Source organism: Sinocyclocheilus rhinocerous, unplaced genomic scaffold (assembly GCF_001515625.1).
Source record: "Sinocyclocheilus rhinocerous isolate Xijiao unplaced genomic scaffold, SAMN03320098_v1.1 scaffold411, whole genome shotgun sequence".
Lineage (NCBI taxonomy): Eukaryota > Metazoa > Chordata > Actinopteri > Cypriniformes > Cyprinidae > Sinocyclocheilus > Sinocyclocheilus rhinocerous.
Genome location: NW_015640493.1, coordinates 1,468,988 through 1,486,778, shown reverse-complemented (window position 1 = coordinate 1,486,778; position 17,791 = coordinate 1,468,988). Strand labels below are relative to the sequence as shown.

Here is a 17,791-nt window from a genome sequence, read left to right as displayed (position 1 = left end):
CTGAAAATGGCACACAAGCATGGAGCAAAGAAAGAAATACAAATCATCACACAACAGCAGTTATCAAACAGGTTATTTACAGCTGCTCAACATGTTAATACAAAACATATGTATTTGCATCATAGGAAGAAATTGGCTCAGTGTGCTCTCTCTCAAGTTGATATGAGAAGATCTTCAATTTTAAGTTCCAAGTAAAATGACCCATCATTTGTGCCTGCTGGAAAAGAGGTGAACATCTCTCAGGATGTCAGAAACATCATTTGTGGAACAAATCTACTGTATGTTTGTTCACTTTAAACTTCAAGTGATCATGTGCTTAAAATGCCTCTACATGCAAAACAAATAGAAAAGCTTTCATTCCCCTCTCCCATAGATACATCAGTGGTCGCTCACTGAATAAAGCAATGAAAGGGAAAGAAAACAAAGGCTTTAGAGGCACAAAACATGCTTCCATTCTTGGCACAAAACACATTTAGAAAACAAAAGAAGCTTCACTTCAAAATAAGATGATGCATTGGTATCTGTACAGTTAGCCATCATAAAAAGTGATGACATGTCCATGAAGCCCACACTGCACAGTAGCCAAAAAAAAAAAAAACATAAGGCAACTTTTCATGAACAACTGCTTAGAAAAGTACCTAGCAAACCTACTATGCTGATACTAGCAAAGCTGTACACTAAGTAGGACTAAATGTCCAATGGACAGAATATTAATATTTTAACCAGTGTCCACACTTATATGTACAAAATCTTTAAAATGACAAATGGGTAAGCTTTATAAGGTTATGTACTCCGGTAAGAAAAAAAATGCTAAATTTTTATGCCTAAAAATAGAGGTCCCACTATATTTATATTAGTTGTCTTTACCTACTATTATGAAAAAAAACCAATCAATTGTTATTTATCAGTGTTGTTATTTTTAACTAAACTTAATTAAAAATCATTTTCAGTAATTGAAATAAATCTGAAATGAAATTACATTAGATCAAAAAAAATTTTTGAGATTGGATGCAGTTAAGGTGAGTGACCGGTTTCATGGTATGGTTAGTTTTAAAAGTGTAATTTATGCAGCAGATGCAATTATAGAAATTAATTACAGATGTAATTACATGCAGGTATTATTATTATTTTTTCTATGTACACAAGAAGTGCACTGCATGATTAATTTAAATGTTAGCACATGGTAGTTAAAGACACTTAATATAGAGTGGGTCCAAATAAGTTTTTGTTACCCACGTCAAACAGTTTCTGCAGCTGAAAAGGCAATAGGGAAGACCAACAGTCTATTTAATGAAAATATGGTGTAAACGTACAAATAAAACAGATTAGAGAGAGGATATTTCAGCACCTCACAAATGTGTCAGTAGTGAGGGAAAAGAAGCATCGCACCATCAGAATAATCGACAAACACACACAGACATGCAAGCACCTGTATGAACACACACAGAGTGCTCTTAAATGACGTTCTCCTCTCAGACTGTGCTTATTAAACACAAAGAAGGGCGCGCAGACATGCTGGCGTGAGAGTTTTCCATGTGTCCATATTTCCAGCATGTAAAGCCTCACACCAGAGGACAACAGTTCAGTTCTACGCTCGGAAATCCTCCCTAAAGTGTCTGATCTGGTCCTCGGTCATGGAGAGGTAGGTGGCTCTCATGGTTGGAGAGTACTGTGAATAACATCAACACATATATAGATCACTAAAACCATTCAAGCCAACAGGAACCATTTTTCAGTAGTGAAATGAAAATGAACTACACTTTTTGTGTTCGGTGTAGACTACAAGTTTACCGATGACGCCAATACAGGTTTATTAGCTAGCTAATATCTAAAAGATTGTATATAAAAAAAGAAAATCCTGTCATCATTTACTCACCCTCATGTTGCTCTAAACCTGTATAAAGTTATTAGCTAACAAAAGGGTTTGTAAAGCATGCTAGTGGCCAGACAACACTACAATCCGACAGGAAAATGCTCTTGTAAATGCATTCTGACCTCCTACCAATAGGGGGCGTGCTCTACGTAGCTCATCTGTGCCTAACATACAACATATGTGGGTATGTCTATGAGAATCCATGCCAGGAGTGAAGGGGGGGGGGACAAAATCACCCACACAAAATTTATGGGATAAAACAAGGGATGAAAAAAAAGGGAAAGATCAGAGAACAAAGGGAGTGGGACAATAATACTGTAATCATAGGTATTAGCAACTTACGCGGTTTCTATATGGCTGAGAGTAAAGCTCCAAAAAGAATTTAATTTTTTGGTTAAAATAAGGAAGAAAAAAAAAAAGAACAGAAACATACAAACAGAGACACATACGAACAAACAAAGAAAAAAAAAAACGTAAAAGAAGCTATTAGCAGAAGACAGTAGAAAGCCACTGGCTATCAAAGGACAAATAGAAGATTAAGGGTAGAAATAATCATGGCAAGAGTTTAAAGTCAACATGAAATCAAAATTTAGCCCATTTACTCTCTTCATACAAATTGTGTCTAATATAAACCACAATATTAACTTCTTATTATTGAATTGTTGTAAATAAATATCACATTTGCTACTGGTCAGTGTTCAAAAAATGCTGGGAAATCACTTCAGGTAGCCCTACAAGAGTGATTACTGGTAAACTGTCTGAAAAAAAGAAAGTCACGTTTTAGAGAAGAAAATAAGTCTTTGATAATAGAAACAGCAGCACTTTTTTGGAATAGAAATCTTTTGTAAATGTCTTTACTACCACTTTTGATTAATTTAATGTTTCCTTTCTGAATATATATATATATATATATATATATATATACACAGTATATATATATATATACTGTATATATCCTTTAAATAGAATATATACTTTTGAACAATAGTGTACATATGGCCAATTTTGATTTCATATTGACCCTTAAAATGATTATGAAAAAATGTTAAATCTTTGGTGTGAATTATTGTCATTGTGTCAACATAAGTGTATGTGTGGGTCATGAGAAGGACTTGGCCTCTGGAGCCCAACGCACCGAAGGAGGAGGAGATCCCCTCCCGATCAGTGGCACGTTCTCATAGCGCGGGTTTCCTCCAAACAGCGCAGACTGGTTCCTGTCAAAACAAGACAGTGATAAATGAAAAGAGAAAATGAGGGCGAGAGTTCAGGAAGACAGAGTGAGGAAGGAGAAAGGATATAAGTATTTTAGAAATAATACAGTAAGTGAACTTCCTCTAATATTTCTCAAGAAAGTAAAATCAATCAACATCAGTTCCCCTCTATTACACCCAAAAGTTACTGAATTGAGCTGTCACACAAAATCCAGATGCATCAATCTGAAAACAATTATATCACAGAATATGAAAAAGAATAAATCATGTTTAAGGTTGACTCTTACATATATTCTGACAGGGGTGCGTTGGTCACAGCCTGTGTTGGAGGGTGCAGGCTGGTTTGGCTGCCTATGCTGCTACTGTAGCTGCAGAAGCTGTGCATGTTGCCCTGGTGTGAATGATGGGATGTCATTCGCCGGCTCTGAGGGTTAAACGGGTCCCCGTCATCAATGTCATCGTAATCTCGATCTCTGTGGAGAGAAAGAGAAGCATTGTTTACACTATCATTCAAAAGTTTGGGGCCGGTAAGATGTTTCTCCTTTGCTAACCAAGACTGCAAAAATACAGAACAAAAGTGCAATTTACAAAAATAGCACCATCAGAATTAAAAATAGAATTAAAGGGATAGTTCACCCATTAATGAAAATGGTCATTTATTCACCTTAGAATTGTTCCAACCAGAAGTTTCTTTCTTCTGTTGTACATAAAAGACGATATTCTGAAGAATGTGGGTAACCAAACAGTTTCTGGTGCCCATTGAATTCCTTAGTATTTTTTCATACTACGGAACTCAATGCTGACCAGCACCTGTTTGGTTTCTCACATGCTTCAAAATATCTTCTTTTATGTTCAACAGGAGAAAGAAACTCATAGAGGTGCAACTTGAGGGTGAGTAAATGATGACAGAATTTTCATTTTTGCGTAACCTATCCCTTTAAGCGGCCAAGCACAACATAAGAAGCTAAGCAAGCATGGCAGGGAGCGTCAGATTAATTGACAAATAAAAAATAAAAATAATAATAAATAGAGACTTTTAAATTAAAAATGAAAGACTATTACTAATTAAAGAAAATTTGTAACTAAAGACCTGTTTATGATTTTAAGCAAAATGGCTGAAAATCCATAAATACTAATAACTTGTAATGTGACAACTGCTTATCACTTTTGACCAACAGGTGGCGCTGCCACCAAATTGATCTGGTGTAGTCAGGTTCAGTTTGGCATCATGCCATTACATTTGACAGTTATACAAAAATGGTTTCAGAAAGAGGTGAGAAAAAAATGTAAGCATATTTGTACATTGTGTTATCTCTTGTGACCACTACATGGCATCGGCCCAAAAACTTCATAGGTTGCTTCAGGTTATGGTGCTAAAGACACAAGTCAAGTTTCATAAAAATATGCCAATGCATTTGTAAAATACAGCATTTTATAACAAAATTCACAATGGCAAAAAACTGGATACAGTGTGACTCTATACAGAATCTAAACAGACCAGTCTCTTAAATTTTGGTCAAACTGTTCAGAAATTATAAGCAAAAATAAAAGTTTTTCATATCTCTTGACTAGTAGGTGGCGCCGTGCCAGCACCCTCAGGTCATGCTTGTAATGACAGTTACCAGGTTTTCGGCATGCTTTCTTCATGCAAAGGCTCTAACAGACCTGGCTGTATTTCTCAACTGACTCCCAAAGAACTTAATTAGCTAGTTTATGGATGTTTGATTAGAGTTTAGTGCACTATAGTCAATAGTGAGTGATCTAAATGCATTCTGTGTGTGTGTACTGTACCTGTTGGCAATCTGTCGCCACGCTCTCGGGATGGCACACAGCATGACAGAGAAGGCACAGGCCGCCAGCAGAGAGAACAGACAGAGATACAGCAACCCCTCCACGCCATCATAACACACACCTATCAGAGCGTCCAGGTAGTCCTGCAAACACACACACCCCACAAGAGATTTAGATGCATTTTACTAATTGCTAAAATCTCACAGCATCATATTAGACAGAAGCAGGTGGGACATGTATGTGTGCTCGGTACCTTATTGAGTGCTCGGCAGTCTAGAAGTGCTGTGAGCTGATGTAAACTGGCCTCTGAATTATTCAATAAATTCTGAATACTCAATAAATCCCTCTGAAAAGAACCACACACTAGTTATGAAAAAAAAAAAAAATAGAATTGGCCCAAAAAACAAACAAACAATCATTTAATGCAATACAATAAAATGCATTTATTAAGTATTAAGAATCAAGTGTATTATATGTGGATTATATGTAAATGTGTTTGATGTGAAATATCTGGTTCAGGTCAGTACTAAATAAAAAAAATAACATGCATTTTCTACTGCTTTTATGTTGTCTAATTAAAATGAATAATTTTACATTGCAATAATAAGAATATAAAACAATGTGTGCTAGATTGTCGTAAAAATGTCAGAAGTTGTATATACCTGTATAGTGAACTTCGCACATATATATGCGAAATTCAGTCAATATTATTATTTAAATTCATTTTAAATATGCAATGCAAGCCATTTTGGATTAAAGCATCTGCTAAATGCATAAATATAAAATATTTATTGGTAAAGGTTTATACTACAGGCTATACTGAATAGAGCACATAGTATTAAAGTAAATGCATAAGTCTATCTGTATAGTCCTCATGCACACTCACCTCAGCTGTGGGGAACAGAGGCACTGCAAACTGCAGGAGACCTTGGATCTGGATCTGCATGGTGGTCAGCGATCTCTGGAAGACAGTCAGGGACTGCAAAACAAACTAATTCAGGATCAGTTCCTTATGTTTAAGGGCTAACAAACACAATATCCACAGTTTACACATCACAGATACGGTTCATCCTGAAAGGGACTCATGTGCAGTTCCACTCCCTACCAGCAGAGAGAGAAACTGCACCATCCACAGATGAACACACCTGGTAACACTGTCAGCTCTCAAATCTATGTAAATGGCCATGTCAGAAAGGAGAGAGAAAAAAAATCCTAAAAAATAAATTCAAAAATGGTGTCTGGAGACGTCGATTTTGTTAGTATATTCTAGGGACGATATTCTTTGTATTACAATAATGTGATTTTTTTTAGTGATGAAAATGACTTCCTAATATATATTCTCCTTGATTTTGTGACTAAATATGACCCAGGCTTTTGTTTGTTGCAAGATTCACCAGCAAGTGGAACAGCAGAAAATCACATCTAAAACCTGATTAAATTAATCCACTTTGTTTGTACAGTTTTCACTCTCTTGTCTTGATATGAGAGTGAATTAATTCACTGTGGAAATGCATCTCTATCCCAGACCACACATGAAAAAGAGAGGCAAGAAAACAAAAAAAATGAGTGACAGAACGAGAGATTTAGAGACTGTGAGTCTGAATAAACAGTGATTAGAAATTAAACAAAAATGAGACCAAGAACAGAACATGAGAAGGTAATAGGATAAAACATCCATCTCATTACAAGAATATTGTCATAAATTAAAAAAGCTGACGATGCCCTTTACAGACTGATATTGTGTGTGAGTTTGAGTAAGTGAGTACAGGACATGCAATTGATGTCTTGTTACGAACATGTTTGTTTCTCTATCTTTGTGACAACTCTATTGATCTGAGAGAGATGTCTACAGTTACTCTGTTGCTGAACTGCAGCAAGCTGAGATATAGGACACTGGCCTTTTACTGCCTGACCTAAAAACCCTGAGAGATGCAGAGAGACAGGAGAAGTGAGGGAGAAAGACACAGAGTCAGGAAAAGAGTAAAGTAGGTGGAGAGGGAGAATGAGAAGTCTGATAGGTAGATTTGGAAATTTAGAACGGATTCATATTGGCAACTTTAAAACCTACTGAGCAACCTAAATACTGTAAAGAGCATTTTAAGGCAGTCTATATATTTGGCCAAACTTTAAGTCAGCATTTGCATTTATGCTTTGCAGAGAAGACAATCCCATAATGCATTGTGATGGGACAAGTAAAAGAACCCATCCTAGATGGAAGACAAAGTGAGAGAGTTTATTACAAATGTACTTCTAACTCATTCAAATCAGAAAAATATTTATAAAAATGGTTTTAAAATTTTTTATTTTGGGTATTTTACCCAATATTTGTTTGTTTTATGCATTTTTATGCATAAATCCCCAATTAGTAACTTATGAGGTTTCATTTAAGTTAGGATGCGGTTACTGAATCAATAACGCCATGAAAATATAAATGATGAATTGTAAGCTTGCAGTCTGAAAAAAAAAATGTGATGAATAACAATACAAAAGAAAATAAATATGCATCTTTATATATATATATATATATAGTAATGGCACACTCACTGAGAAACAATAATACAAAAGACAATAAACATCCTTACTGAAATGCCCGTGCTGACATATAAACAATAAATGTAACCAACAAAAACAAATTTGTGAACAAACACAAACTCTTATGAACCACTTCTTTTTAACAAATCGGTCATTAAGACTCACAATTCAGTTTTTAAGCGGTGTAATGACTCACTAATATATGATTCTTTTATCAAAAAAATATCTTGTTTTCTCTAAAGTACTAAAAGAAATCAGTATTAAGTAAATCTAGAATAAAAATTGCATCCTTGGATTTCTTATGATTCACATCCCTATTGAAGACCATTTTAGTAGGAAATTAAAGAACAATGTGCAAGTGATAATTTCTATTAACCATAGTACCTGCTGAAATGGGTTGGGGAGCGTCTGGCTGCAGTACAAGTAATAATGCACAATATCTAGAAAAGAAAAAAACAATAAAGAGTGCATTATAAACACCATGATATATAGACCTTAGAAAAGAAAAGAAAAAATCACAAATCACATCTGGTCATCATTAAGATTAAATGAATCTTGTGATGCATGATATCCACTATACTAAACAGAGGTTTAGAAGCCATTTTTAACCATTCAGACTGTGGTGTTATTTTCATTTTTGGGTGAACTATTCCTTTAAGTCTTGCGCGCTATGAAAAAGCAGTGAAAAAGCAATGAAAAAGCTCTGAGGAATGAATTTTTTTTTCTCCGTCCTCAAGCACCTGAGTCTGTCTGGTAGTGCAGGAACATATTATGGCTGAGAACAGGATTAAAGTTACATAATCACAGGAATGGCCATTTTACCAATGTATTCAGTCAGTGGTTATGGAGCAAGATTAAATGTCTCTCAGATTAACCCTTTAAACTATTCAAGCACTTGATAGTGTAAAAATGCCATTTCATGCAAATTTGTACACTGAAGAGGCATAATCCCCATTCATAATATGAGATTAAATGAGCCGGCCATGACTTGTCGTGTGTGTGTGTCTGTGTGTGCACGTGCATAAGTGTCCATGTCTGTATTTCTCCCTACCTACAGTACATACATTCAGAATAAGAGATACACTCACCTGAGCTGATTACGTCTTTTGTTTGGTTCATCAGAAATTTGTCTGGTGCAACACAGAAATCACTTGTGCCCTAGATCATAAAACACACAAAGTTAAAAACCTGCAATACATTAAATATAAATATATACACTACCATTCAAAAGTTTGATGTCAGTAATGTTTTTAATGTTTTTTAAGTGTCTTATGTTCGCCACGGCTACATTTATTAGATTAAACATACAGTAAATACAGTACTATTGTTAAATATTATTACAATTTACAATAGATCTTTTCTATTTTTGAATTCATTTTCAAATGGATTTTATTCCAGTGATGGATTTCAAAATCATTACTCCAGTCTTCAGTGTCACATGATCCTTTAGAAATCATTCCAATATGTTGTAGTTGCTTAATATTTTTCCTCAAAATGTTATGCATTTTTTATTTATTAATTTTTTTTGATGAACAGAAAGTGCAAAAAAACAGCATTAACTTGAAACAACTCTTTCCTGTGATTTTAGTTTTTTGAAATTCAATGCATTCTTGCTGAATAAAAGTATACATTTTTATAAAAAAACAAAACACCTTATTAACCCCAATCTCTGTGTGTGTGCGTGTGCGTGTGCGCGTCCGTGTCCTAATGGTTAGAGAGTCGGACTCGTAACACAGAGGTTGCGGGTTCGAGTCTCGTACCGGCAGGGATTGTAGGTGGGGGGAGTGAATGTACAGCGCTCTCTCCCACCTTCAATACCACGACTGAGGTGCCCTTGAGCAAGGCACCGAACCCCCAACTGCTCCCCGGGCACCGCAGCATAAATGGCTGCCCACTGCTCCGGGTGTGTGTTCACGGTGTGTGTGTTCACTGCTGTGTGTGTGCACTTTGGATGGGATAAATGCAGAGCACTAATTCTGAGTATGGGTCACCATACTTGGCCACGTCACATCACTTCACTTTATCACTTATATATTCAGTAAATATACTGTTCCAAAACTCTTGTATAAGTGTATTTCAGCTAAACACACTCCAGTGTTGCAGGATGTTTGGGGCAATAGGTGAACGGACATAAATCAACACTGGAAGTACACACGGGTGCAAACACACTCATACTGTAGACTTGATGTATAAACTCATGGGTCCAAACAAACAGCTATCTGTTAGACAGGAAGGAACATACGACACGAGTCACATCACACAGACTCCACACATACTATATAGGCAACAGGAAATGCAGACACTATCCTATAATGTCTGTCTAAGGAAAAAAACAGTCATGCAGAAACACCACGCACACACTCTCACATATAGTCTGCACATAACCATCCCCAGGCTGTGAAAGGAACACATATTTCTGTCAACAATACATTTGCATTCAATGATGACATCATTGTTCAATTCGACCAGGAGCAATTTCTCTCACAAGGCAAGAAAGACTCAAAACAATTCAGATGAGAATACAATTGACAGCACAGAAAAGTGTTGAAAAATAATACAATATACAAAAAAAACAAACAAAAAAACAAGTGGTAATATTGACAACTAACTCAAACTTTGTCTCCTCATTTCAGAAGTCCACCACAAGTCAATTATTCTACTGCCTTCAATATTTGAAATTTCTCAGCCTTTATTACATGGCAACCCATTAGGAGCATTTTTTCTGCAGTGATACATGTCTATCAACTTTAAAACATTCCCTTCATCTGGTCTCATTGCAAGGAAGTTTAAAGTCAAGACCACATCCTGTTGAAGTCCTGAGGCTCAATACCTTGTGTTATGCATTAATTCATTAGCCGTGAAGACAGGATCAAAAGCCCTGTGTGACTGTGTCTAACGCCTGCAGGAAAGATGAGTTCATTACAGAGAACTGAGCGTGTCCACTGATGCTGAAGAGGTGGCACATCTACATTTCTCTCTTAATGAGCTGATAGGGGAAATATTTGCAACCTGGAAGTAAACCAAATTAGTCACACACAGAGAAACATAAATCAGTATATCTGTAAACTGTACACACGGTGTGCCAATGAGTGTATATTTCAGTGTTTCCTACAATGTGTCCAACATTTTTTTTTTTTAAATAGCAAATAAACGTCAAGTCGGTGAGTTACATTTTAGTTTAGTCCCCACTCTGATGGTTTCAGTGAGTAATAAGATTAAAGCTGATATCTTGTGAATTATATTAAACGATTCCTCAAAAGAACAGACTAATTTGTTCATGAATCAGACTATACTAGTAATACTAGTAAAGTTCCAGTTATTTCTGAGTTCCACTCACTTTCTCACCATATTAAGGCTGCATACTATGGAAGCCTGTTTCTGCTTTGAGACAAAAAAATGTAAAAATAAAAAAGGTTATTGCAACTTTTTATCTCACAATTGAATTCTAAAAAAAAAATCAGAATTTCAAGATAAACTTTTTCTGACAATTCTGATTTATTTTTTTCGTAATTCTGAGTTTCCATCTTGCAATTCTGTTTTTCCCCCACAGAATAAAAAATAAAAAAGGTAATTCTGACTTTTTTTCCTCACAGTTGCGAAATAACATCATGCAAGTCTGACTTTTTGAGAGTTGAGAGTTTATATCTTGCAATTTTTCATATGAATTCAGAATTGTAAGAAAGAAGACTGAATTGTGGGATATAAACTTGAATTGCAAGAAAAACAGTTTGGATTTAGATAAAACGTTGCAATTACCTTTTTATATTCTTATTCTGTGGCAGAAACAAGCTTCCATAGCAAGGTTGTGAGTTTGCAGCCTATTATACGAGTCCTTTTTTTATTTATTTTTTTTTGCTGTGGACTGTGTACAGTCAGCTGTGGAAGAACAGCTGTGTGAAAAACACTTGTGTATTTGGAAATAGATTTGTAAGTAAAACACACACAGCACTAGCAACAAGTTCTACTGACAGACTCTATTGGTTCTTCCATAGTGTTAGCTTTTTTTGATGGATATAATTGGTTTGTGGGTAGCTGTTAAACTGCATTCATAACCTGCCAGTTCCAGTTATGAGTAGGAGAATAAGTGAGAGAGTGAAATAGTTTGAAAGAGAATATAGAGGGGGTATAAAAGTTAAATGAGTCACACTCAGCCATAAAACTTTGCCAAATACTGATTTTCCTAAGACTCTGCAGAGAAGCTCTCTTAACTCAATTAAAATTCTGAGCCTAAACGAAAAGCCTAAAGGTTAGAAAAAAAAAGAAAAAAAAACTATTAACAATGCATCCACACAGCCATATTTAATGCAATTAATTTTATTTAATCTGAATGAATTTGATTGCAATGCACTAAACTCTCATCTAAGCTCTCAACAAAATCTTGTTCTGGACATAATGCTGAATCAAAAGGCATTGGGTTTTTTAACTGAAGGTGGGCCTCCATTCCAATATTCCTGCTTAATATACATGCTGTCATATTAAGCATTGCAGGGGAAAAAAAAAAACATTGGACAGTGCTCTTGAGAAACTCAGTTTTAAAGGGGTCATATGATGCTGCTAAAAAGAGGTTAGAAAAAAAAAGAAAAAAAACTATTAACAACGCATCCACACAGCCATATTTAATGCAATTAATTTTATTTAATCTGAATGTATTTGATTGCAATGCACTAAACTCTCATCTAAGCTCTCAACAAAATCTTGTTCTGGACATAATGCTGAAGCAAAAGGCATTTGGTTTTTTAACTGAAGGTGGGCCTCCATTCCAATATTCCTGCTTAATATACATGCTGTCATATTAAGCATTGCAGGGAAAAAAAAAAACATTGGACAGTGCTCTTGAGAAACTCAGTTTTAAGGAGCTCATAGTTTGAGCAGTTTAGAACAAGCTATTACTAAATTGTATACAAAAGGACAAAACCAGCTGATTTCTCTCCCTTGGTATTACTGAGACCATTATTAGTGTACAATATGAAAAGAAAAAAAAAAAAGGGTAGAAGGTTTGGTTTTACTAAAAAACTGGAAAAGATCAGAGACCATGTGTCGATTGTAACATAAGAGAACTCCAACAGTGGTTTTACAATACTTGCCCTTTCTTTTATTTCCTCCTCCTTCATTGATGCGGTTTAATGAAATCTGCCACATTTAACTCGTTTCCCAATAAACACATAAACCAGTGTTTGTGATTGCACACACACCCACATCAAACGCAAAAAATGTGAAGTTTATCACCTCCTTCAGGGAAGCAGACAGCAGTTGACTGACTTATTTGTCATGCTCTGTCACATAAACAAGCTTTTGATAGCGATGGACTGACTGTGACCCGCCTCAAGTGCATATAAAACCAAACAACGTCACATACAAATGCACAATGATATGTAATCACATGAAGTGTTCTGAATGGAAATACTGATGGGTTTGTCTTGAATCGGATAATGATCCGAACAGAATCACTGATTGAATAACATGCTTGCTGGCTGGTACTTACCACTGCAGTGGCCACATCAGCTCCGAGAGATGCCCAACTCAATATCAGAGTCAGAACACCGCAGACCATCATCCTGCACACACACCATAAACAATGGAAAACAATTATGCTACTGTGTTTTTGGGTTGAAATGTGACCTTGTTTTCATGAGAACACAGTTTGTGCTTGTGTTTGTGTGAAAGAAATTTGGGTAGACAGTACCCAACCGAGCTTAGTCCACTGATTTTGGCCCGTGAATCTTTATAAATGAAGGGTTTGTACCATATACACCATCACTGATCTCAATTTAGGAACTCTTTGAAAGCATAATCCCTTTACTTCCATTAGACTGCAGAACACTTCCAACAGTTCACTTTACACTGAACATGACAGCAAGTTTTCTTTGCTCAGAAATTCACTGTGCTACTAAATGACACACTTTCTACTTTAGGAAATACTATGCAGTAAAATCCAGCTGATAAATTAAACAATTACTCACACCTAAGCTATAGGTTTCCTTTGTAATTTCTCATTTGAGTGAGAACTGTAATGAAAAACCTTTTCAGGTGTACAGCATTAAAGACAATCCTTTGAGAACAAGGAGAATATTTGAAGAAGGAGAGCATTTTATTTGCTGTTCTTTTCTCTTTGATCTTTCTCTTAATTAACTTCTTTCTATTCAATCTTATGTCATAACATTTTAAAGGGGGTCATATCGTAAATGTTTTATTATTGTTTTTCCCTGAGTTTCTTCTTTTCATTTTTTCATTAAATGTTTTCTTTTTTTCCCTCTGACTGCAGTTTTTGCTTATTTTTAACAAATGTTCTTGAATAGTATGCTTTCTGAACATTCAATGAAACCTAGTACAATTAACTTGTATTTTCAAAAAATCAAGGCAATATGACCCCTTTAAAAAGTTGAGGACTCTATGAAAGGCTACAAAACATCACTAAATCAAGGATGTCTTCAATTGTCTTTAATTCCAGTATTCATCATCTCATGGTAACCCGATGTAATGTCATGTTTGTACTCACGTAGTGAGCAGCCAGCGGGATTGTTTGGCCAGACCCAGACAAGCAGCAAGACAGATGACCAGATCCAAGATCAGTATCAGTAGGTACGTCAACCACCTTCAGAGGAAAGAAAAATCATCAGATGAAGACTTTTATAAGCAGTTAATAAACATTAAATTATGTGATTGGAGATGCTGGCGAGAATTCACACAATACATTGCCAAGTTTAGAAACGGTTAATCAAGATATGTGTGAAAAATAAACAGAGTAAGAAATAAGAGTGTTTGTGTATCCATCTAAAAGAAAAATGACAAACAAAATATCTTTAAATTCTCAGCTGTTTCACACAGACCTGCTTCACAGATTTTCCTCTAGGGAAAAACAATCCCAGAAGCTTAAATGAATCTCCTCTAGTTTTAGAAAATATCTTAACAGCATCTCAAACTGTTCTCAAATCTGACACAATACAAAGGAAGAAAAAAAAAGTGTTTTATTTTATCAGAACTGATTCTCTAAAGACCAAGTTATTATCAGAGCTATGCTATCCACATTCCTGTTATACTCATCTTTCATGTCAACAATTGTTCTAATAAACATTAAATTATGTGATTGGAGATGCTGGCGAGAATTCACACAATACATTGCCAAGTTTAGAAACGGTTAATCAAGATATGTGTGAAAAATAAACAGAGTAAGAAATAAGAGTGTTTGTGTATCCATCTAAAAGAAAAATGACAAACAAAATATCTTTAAATTCTCAGCTGTTTCACACAGACCTGCTTCACAGATTTTCCTCTAGGGAAAAACAATCCCAGAAGCTTAAATGAATCTTTCATTTAACTTTCATAAAATGAAAGTTTTAGAAAATATCTTAACAGCATCTCAAACTGTTCTCAAATCTGACACAATACAAAGAAAGAAAAAAAAAGTGTTTTATTTTATCAGAACTGATTCTCTAAAGACCAAGTTATTATCAGAGCTATGCTATCCACATTCCTGTTATACTCATCTTTCATGTCAACAATTGTTCCATTTGTGTAATTTTTTTATTTCTCCTCAGGAATTTTAGGTTGAATTTTTAGTTATATATTTAAGTAAAACATGACTGAGACTCTTCTGAGCTACAAAAGCGTATTCGCTAAGAGATAAAATCTTCTTGTTAGCGTGTGTGTTCTGCCAAGGCCATTTCAGAGAGCTCTTCGTCTCTGGAAATAATTCATAATAGATGAACAACTTCTATAGGTATTAATATTTCATACGCTGAAACCTTGTCAGAGGGGAATAGATGAACGTGTCTCTTCCTATAAACTGCTCTCAGACACATGCACACCCACATTATCACCATCACGTCGGCTATATTAATATGCTTCCTATCAAAGATTAACCTTTCTGGCAACCTAAACTAACGAATTGTGAAATCAACGCTTATCATCCTGCCATCTGCAATGTGGAATGATGACAGGAATATAAATGCGGTACTGGCGGATGTTTTGATGGATGACCAGTGGTGAAGCTGCAGCAGTAAATAACATGTGATCCATCGTGTCTAACACAAGGAAATGGCTTTAAATGCAACTATAAAAGAGACTGTACACACATGCAGTCATGCATTAGCAGTTGATGGACAACTATGGTGCTTCACCCAACCACACTTAGAGGAATATGTAGAGTCAAGGATGGAATATTTCATAACATTCTTGCCTGCTACAAAACAAAGGTAGAAAATAAAGCTGCAGTGCACAGAAAAACTATTGCAGGAGAGGTACATTATGGAAAAATTCAAGGTGGCAGCTCTCATCATTACCTGTAATACTCCACGTATGCTGTCTGATCAGCTATGGCGGCCAGGTCGACTTTCGCCTTTTCCCAGTCAGGAAGCCCAAGTAGCTGCTTAATGATGTTGTCTGACATCTGTTGCATGAACTGCAGTGTCTGCACAAAGTCTCCCCGTGCGGCAAAGATCTCGCCCAGTCGAGACAAATGCTCGTTTAGGCCGCTCTGCATGCCTCCCAAAGTACCAGTTACCTGTGAGAGAAAAACACTGTTAGTGCACACAGAAATACTGTTAGCGATGGGTTTATAATGACATAATCTACCATTAAAAAACTGGGGTCAGAAAGACTTCATTGGAGAAAAAAAAAACTGATAGCTTTATTCAGCAAAGATGCATTATTTGGTCAAAGATGACAGTAATGATATTTAACAATTTCAAATAAATGCTGTTCTCCTGAAGTTTCTATTCATCATATAATCCTTAAATAAAGGTGTCATGTTTTAACAAATATAATAAGCAACACAATTGTTTAAATGATAATAATAAGAAATGTTCCTTGAGCACCAAATCAGCATATATTTCTGAAGGATCATGTGACACTGAAGACTGCAGTAATGGCTACTGAAAATTCAACTTTGCAATCACATGAATAAATTGCATTTTAAAATAGATTCAAATAGAAAACAGTTATTTTAAACTGCAATAATATATCACAATATTACAGTTTTTATTATAGTTTTTTTTTTTTTTTAAATAAATGAATTCTTGGTGAGCAAAACAGACTTCTTCCAAACTATTTCATATTGTGAACTTTTCAATTTTAAAAACATTAAAAACACATTTCTTAATCAATTTAATTGTAATTGTAAAAGTAATTGAAAAGCTTTTAGAGTTCACACTGTTAATTTAACGTCACTAAATCTGTTTATCTGGCTGACATGCACATTAAATACAGAATAAATATGAAAACAGAGATACATGATGTCCTTCGTAACATAACCTCTTATTCAATATCCCTTTCAAAAGGTACTAATATGCACACTTAGATACTAATATGTACTTTTAAGGCAGCAATATGCATACTTTTTTTTTTTGGTAAATAAGGTCCAAAAGTGTACCTTTTGAAACGGAACTGATCTAATGATAACTTTAGTACTTTTTTTGTTTCCTTGAGAGTGTGCTTACCTATTTTAGCAATGAAAAAAAAGCCAAATTATGTATGTGAGAAAGTATTGCATGTGCTCTAAAAAGAACTGTTTTCTGTGTGAACGGCCACAAAGATATAGTCGGTTTGTAACCAGATTTGTCTTCCCTCATCCTTTTTCATAGACCCACCCAAAGCTTAATTAAATAGAGTGTGTTGTCTTAGAAAAAACAAATTTAATTTAAAAGATGAGATGAGGCCAGATGGGTGCATGCAATACAGCATATTTAAACTTCAATAGAAGCTAAAAAAAGGCACAGAATCAGGGGATTCCCAGTCAAATGCTCTACATCCTGAAATCAAATACTCCTGGCCCAGACTCAATTCCCAGCAGTTTTCTTTGGGTTATGACATCACTATGAGAACGAAGTGATCTCATACCCAGAACGGTGAGAAACTCAATTCCTTATTGATTATCTAGTTTGACCGGACTCGTTTTTCATGAGATCTTTGATCTCACATCAGCACTGCACTTTCCTGAATCCTTTCATCTTTATGAAATAAAAGTCCTGATGTTTTGTTTTTTAAGTTCTGAGAGTGATTTTGAGGAACATTTTGTATGTTTCTTGGGAATAGCAAAGTTTATTGTGTGGCCACAACTGTGAAAACCTCCTCAGTGGGGTTTAATATCTCAGCTGGACATAATCCAATAATCTAGCTAATGAACAAATGTTAGACATCGGAGCTGCATTTCTTAAGCCACAACTGTAATGCATATGAGGAAGTGGTTAAGATACGAGACCGAGATTTTTCTCCCAGCGCTGTGGCTCTAATTGATTGTCTCTGGTTTCTGTAGGCACTGAGCTTCTGCAATTAAATTTGAATGGGAGAGTTGAAGCGTAAAATGGAACACAAGCACCAAGTGCTGATGCCTGCTCTATATCCAGATATGATTTTCTATTTCTCCATTAAAATTGTGTGTGTGTGTGTG

At 35.4% G+C, this 17,791-nt stretch overlaps 1 protein-coding gene across 5 annotated transcripts in view; it reads right to left on the bottom strand.

Moving 5' to 3' along the window:
• Positions 1–1,149: 1,149 nt before the first annotated feature.
• The window catches only part of ttyh2 (tweety family member 2), a 66,682-nt gene continuing 50,040 nt past the window's right edge, over positions 1,150–17,791 (bottom strand). Inside the window, exons 4-15 of one of the 5 annotated variants that reach the window (XM_016569376.1) lie at positions 15,687–15,907; positions 13,904–13,999; positions 12,890–12,962; positions 8,496–8,565; positions 7,792–7,847; positions 5,762–5,866; positions 5,129–5,221; positions 4,876–5,018; positions 3,372–3,557; positions 3,009–3,087; positions 2,216–2,242; positions 1,150–1,669 (exon numbers count right to left, since the gene is read on the bottom strand). In XM_016569376.1, coding sequence (XP_016424862.1) covers positions 1,589–1,669; positions 2,216–2,242; positions 3,009–3,087; positions 3,372–3,557; positions 4,876–5,018; positions 5,129–5,221; positions 5,762–5,866; positions 7,792–7,847; positions 8,496–8,565; positions 12,890–12,962; positions 13,904–13,999; positions 15,687–15,907 — 1,230 coding nt within the window. In that variant the 3' untranslated portion in view covers positions 1,150–1,588. The remainder of the gene's footprint in view (positions 1,670–2,215; positions 2,243–3,008; positions 3,088–3,371; positions 3,558–4,875; positions 5,019–5,128; positions 5,222–5,761; positions 5,867–7,791; positions 7,848–8,495; positions 8,566–12,889; positions 12,963–13,903; positions 14,000–15,686; positions 15,908–17,791) is intronic. The other 4 variants (XM_016569379.1, XM_016569377.1, XM_016569380.1 and 1 more) reach the window with 4 other exon arrangements.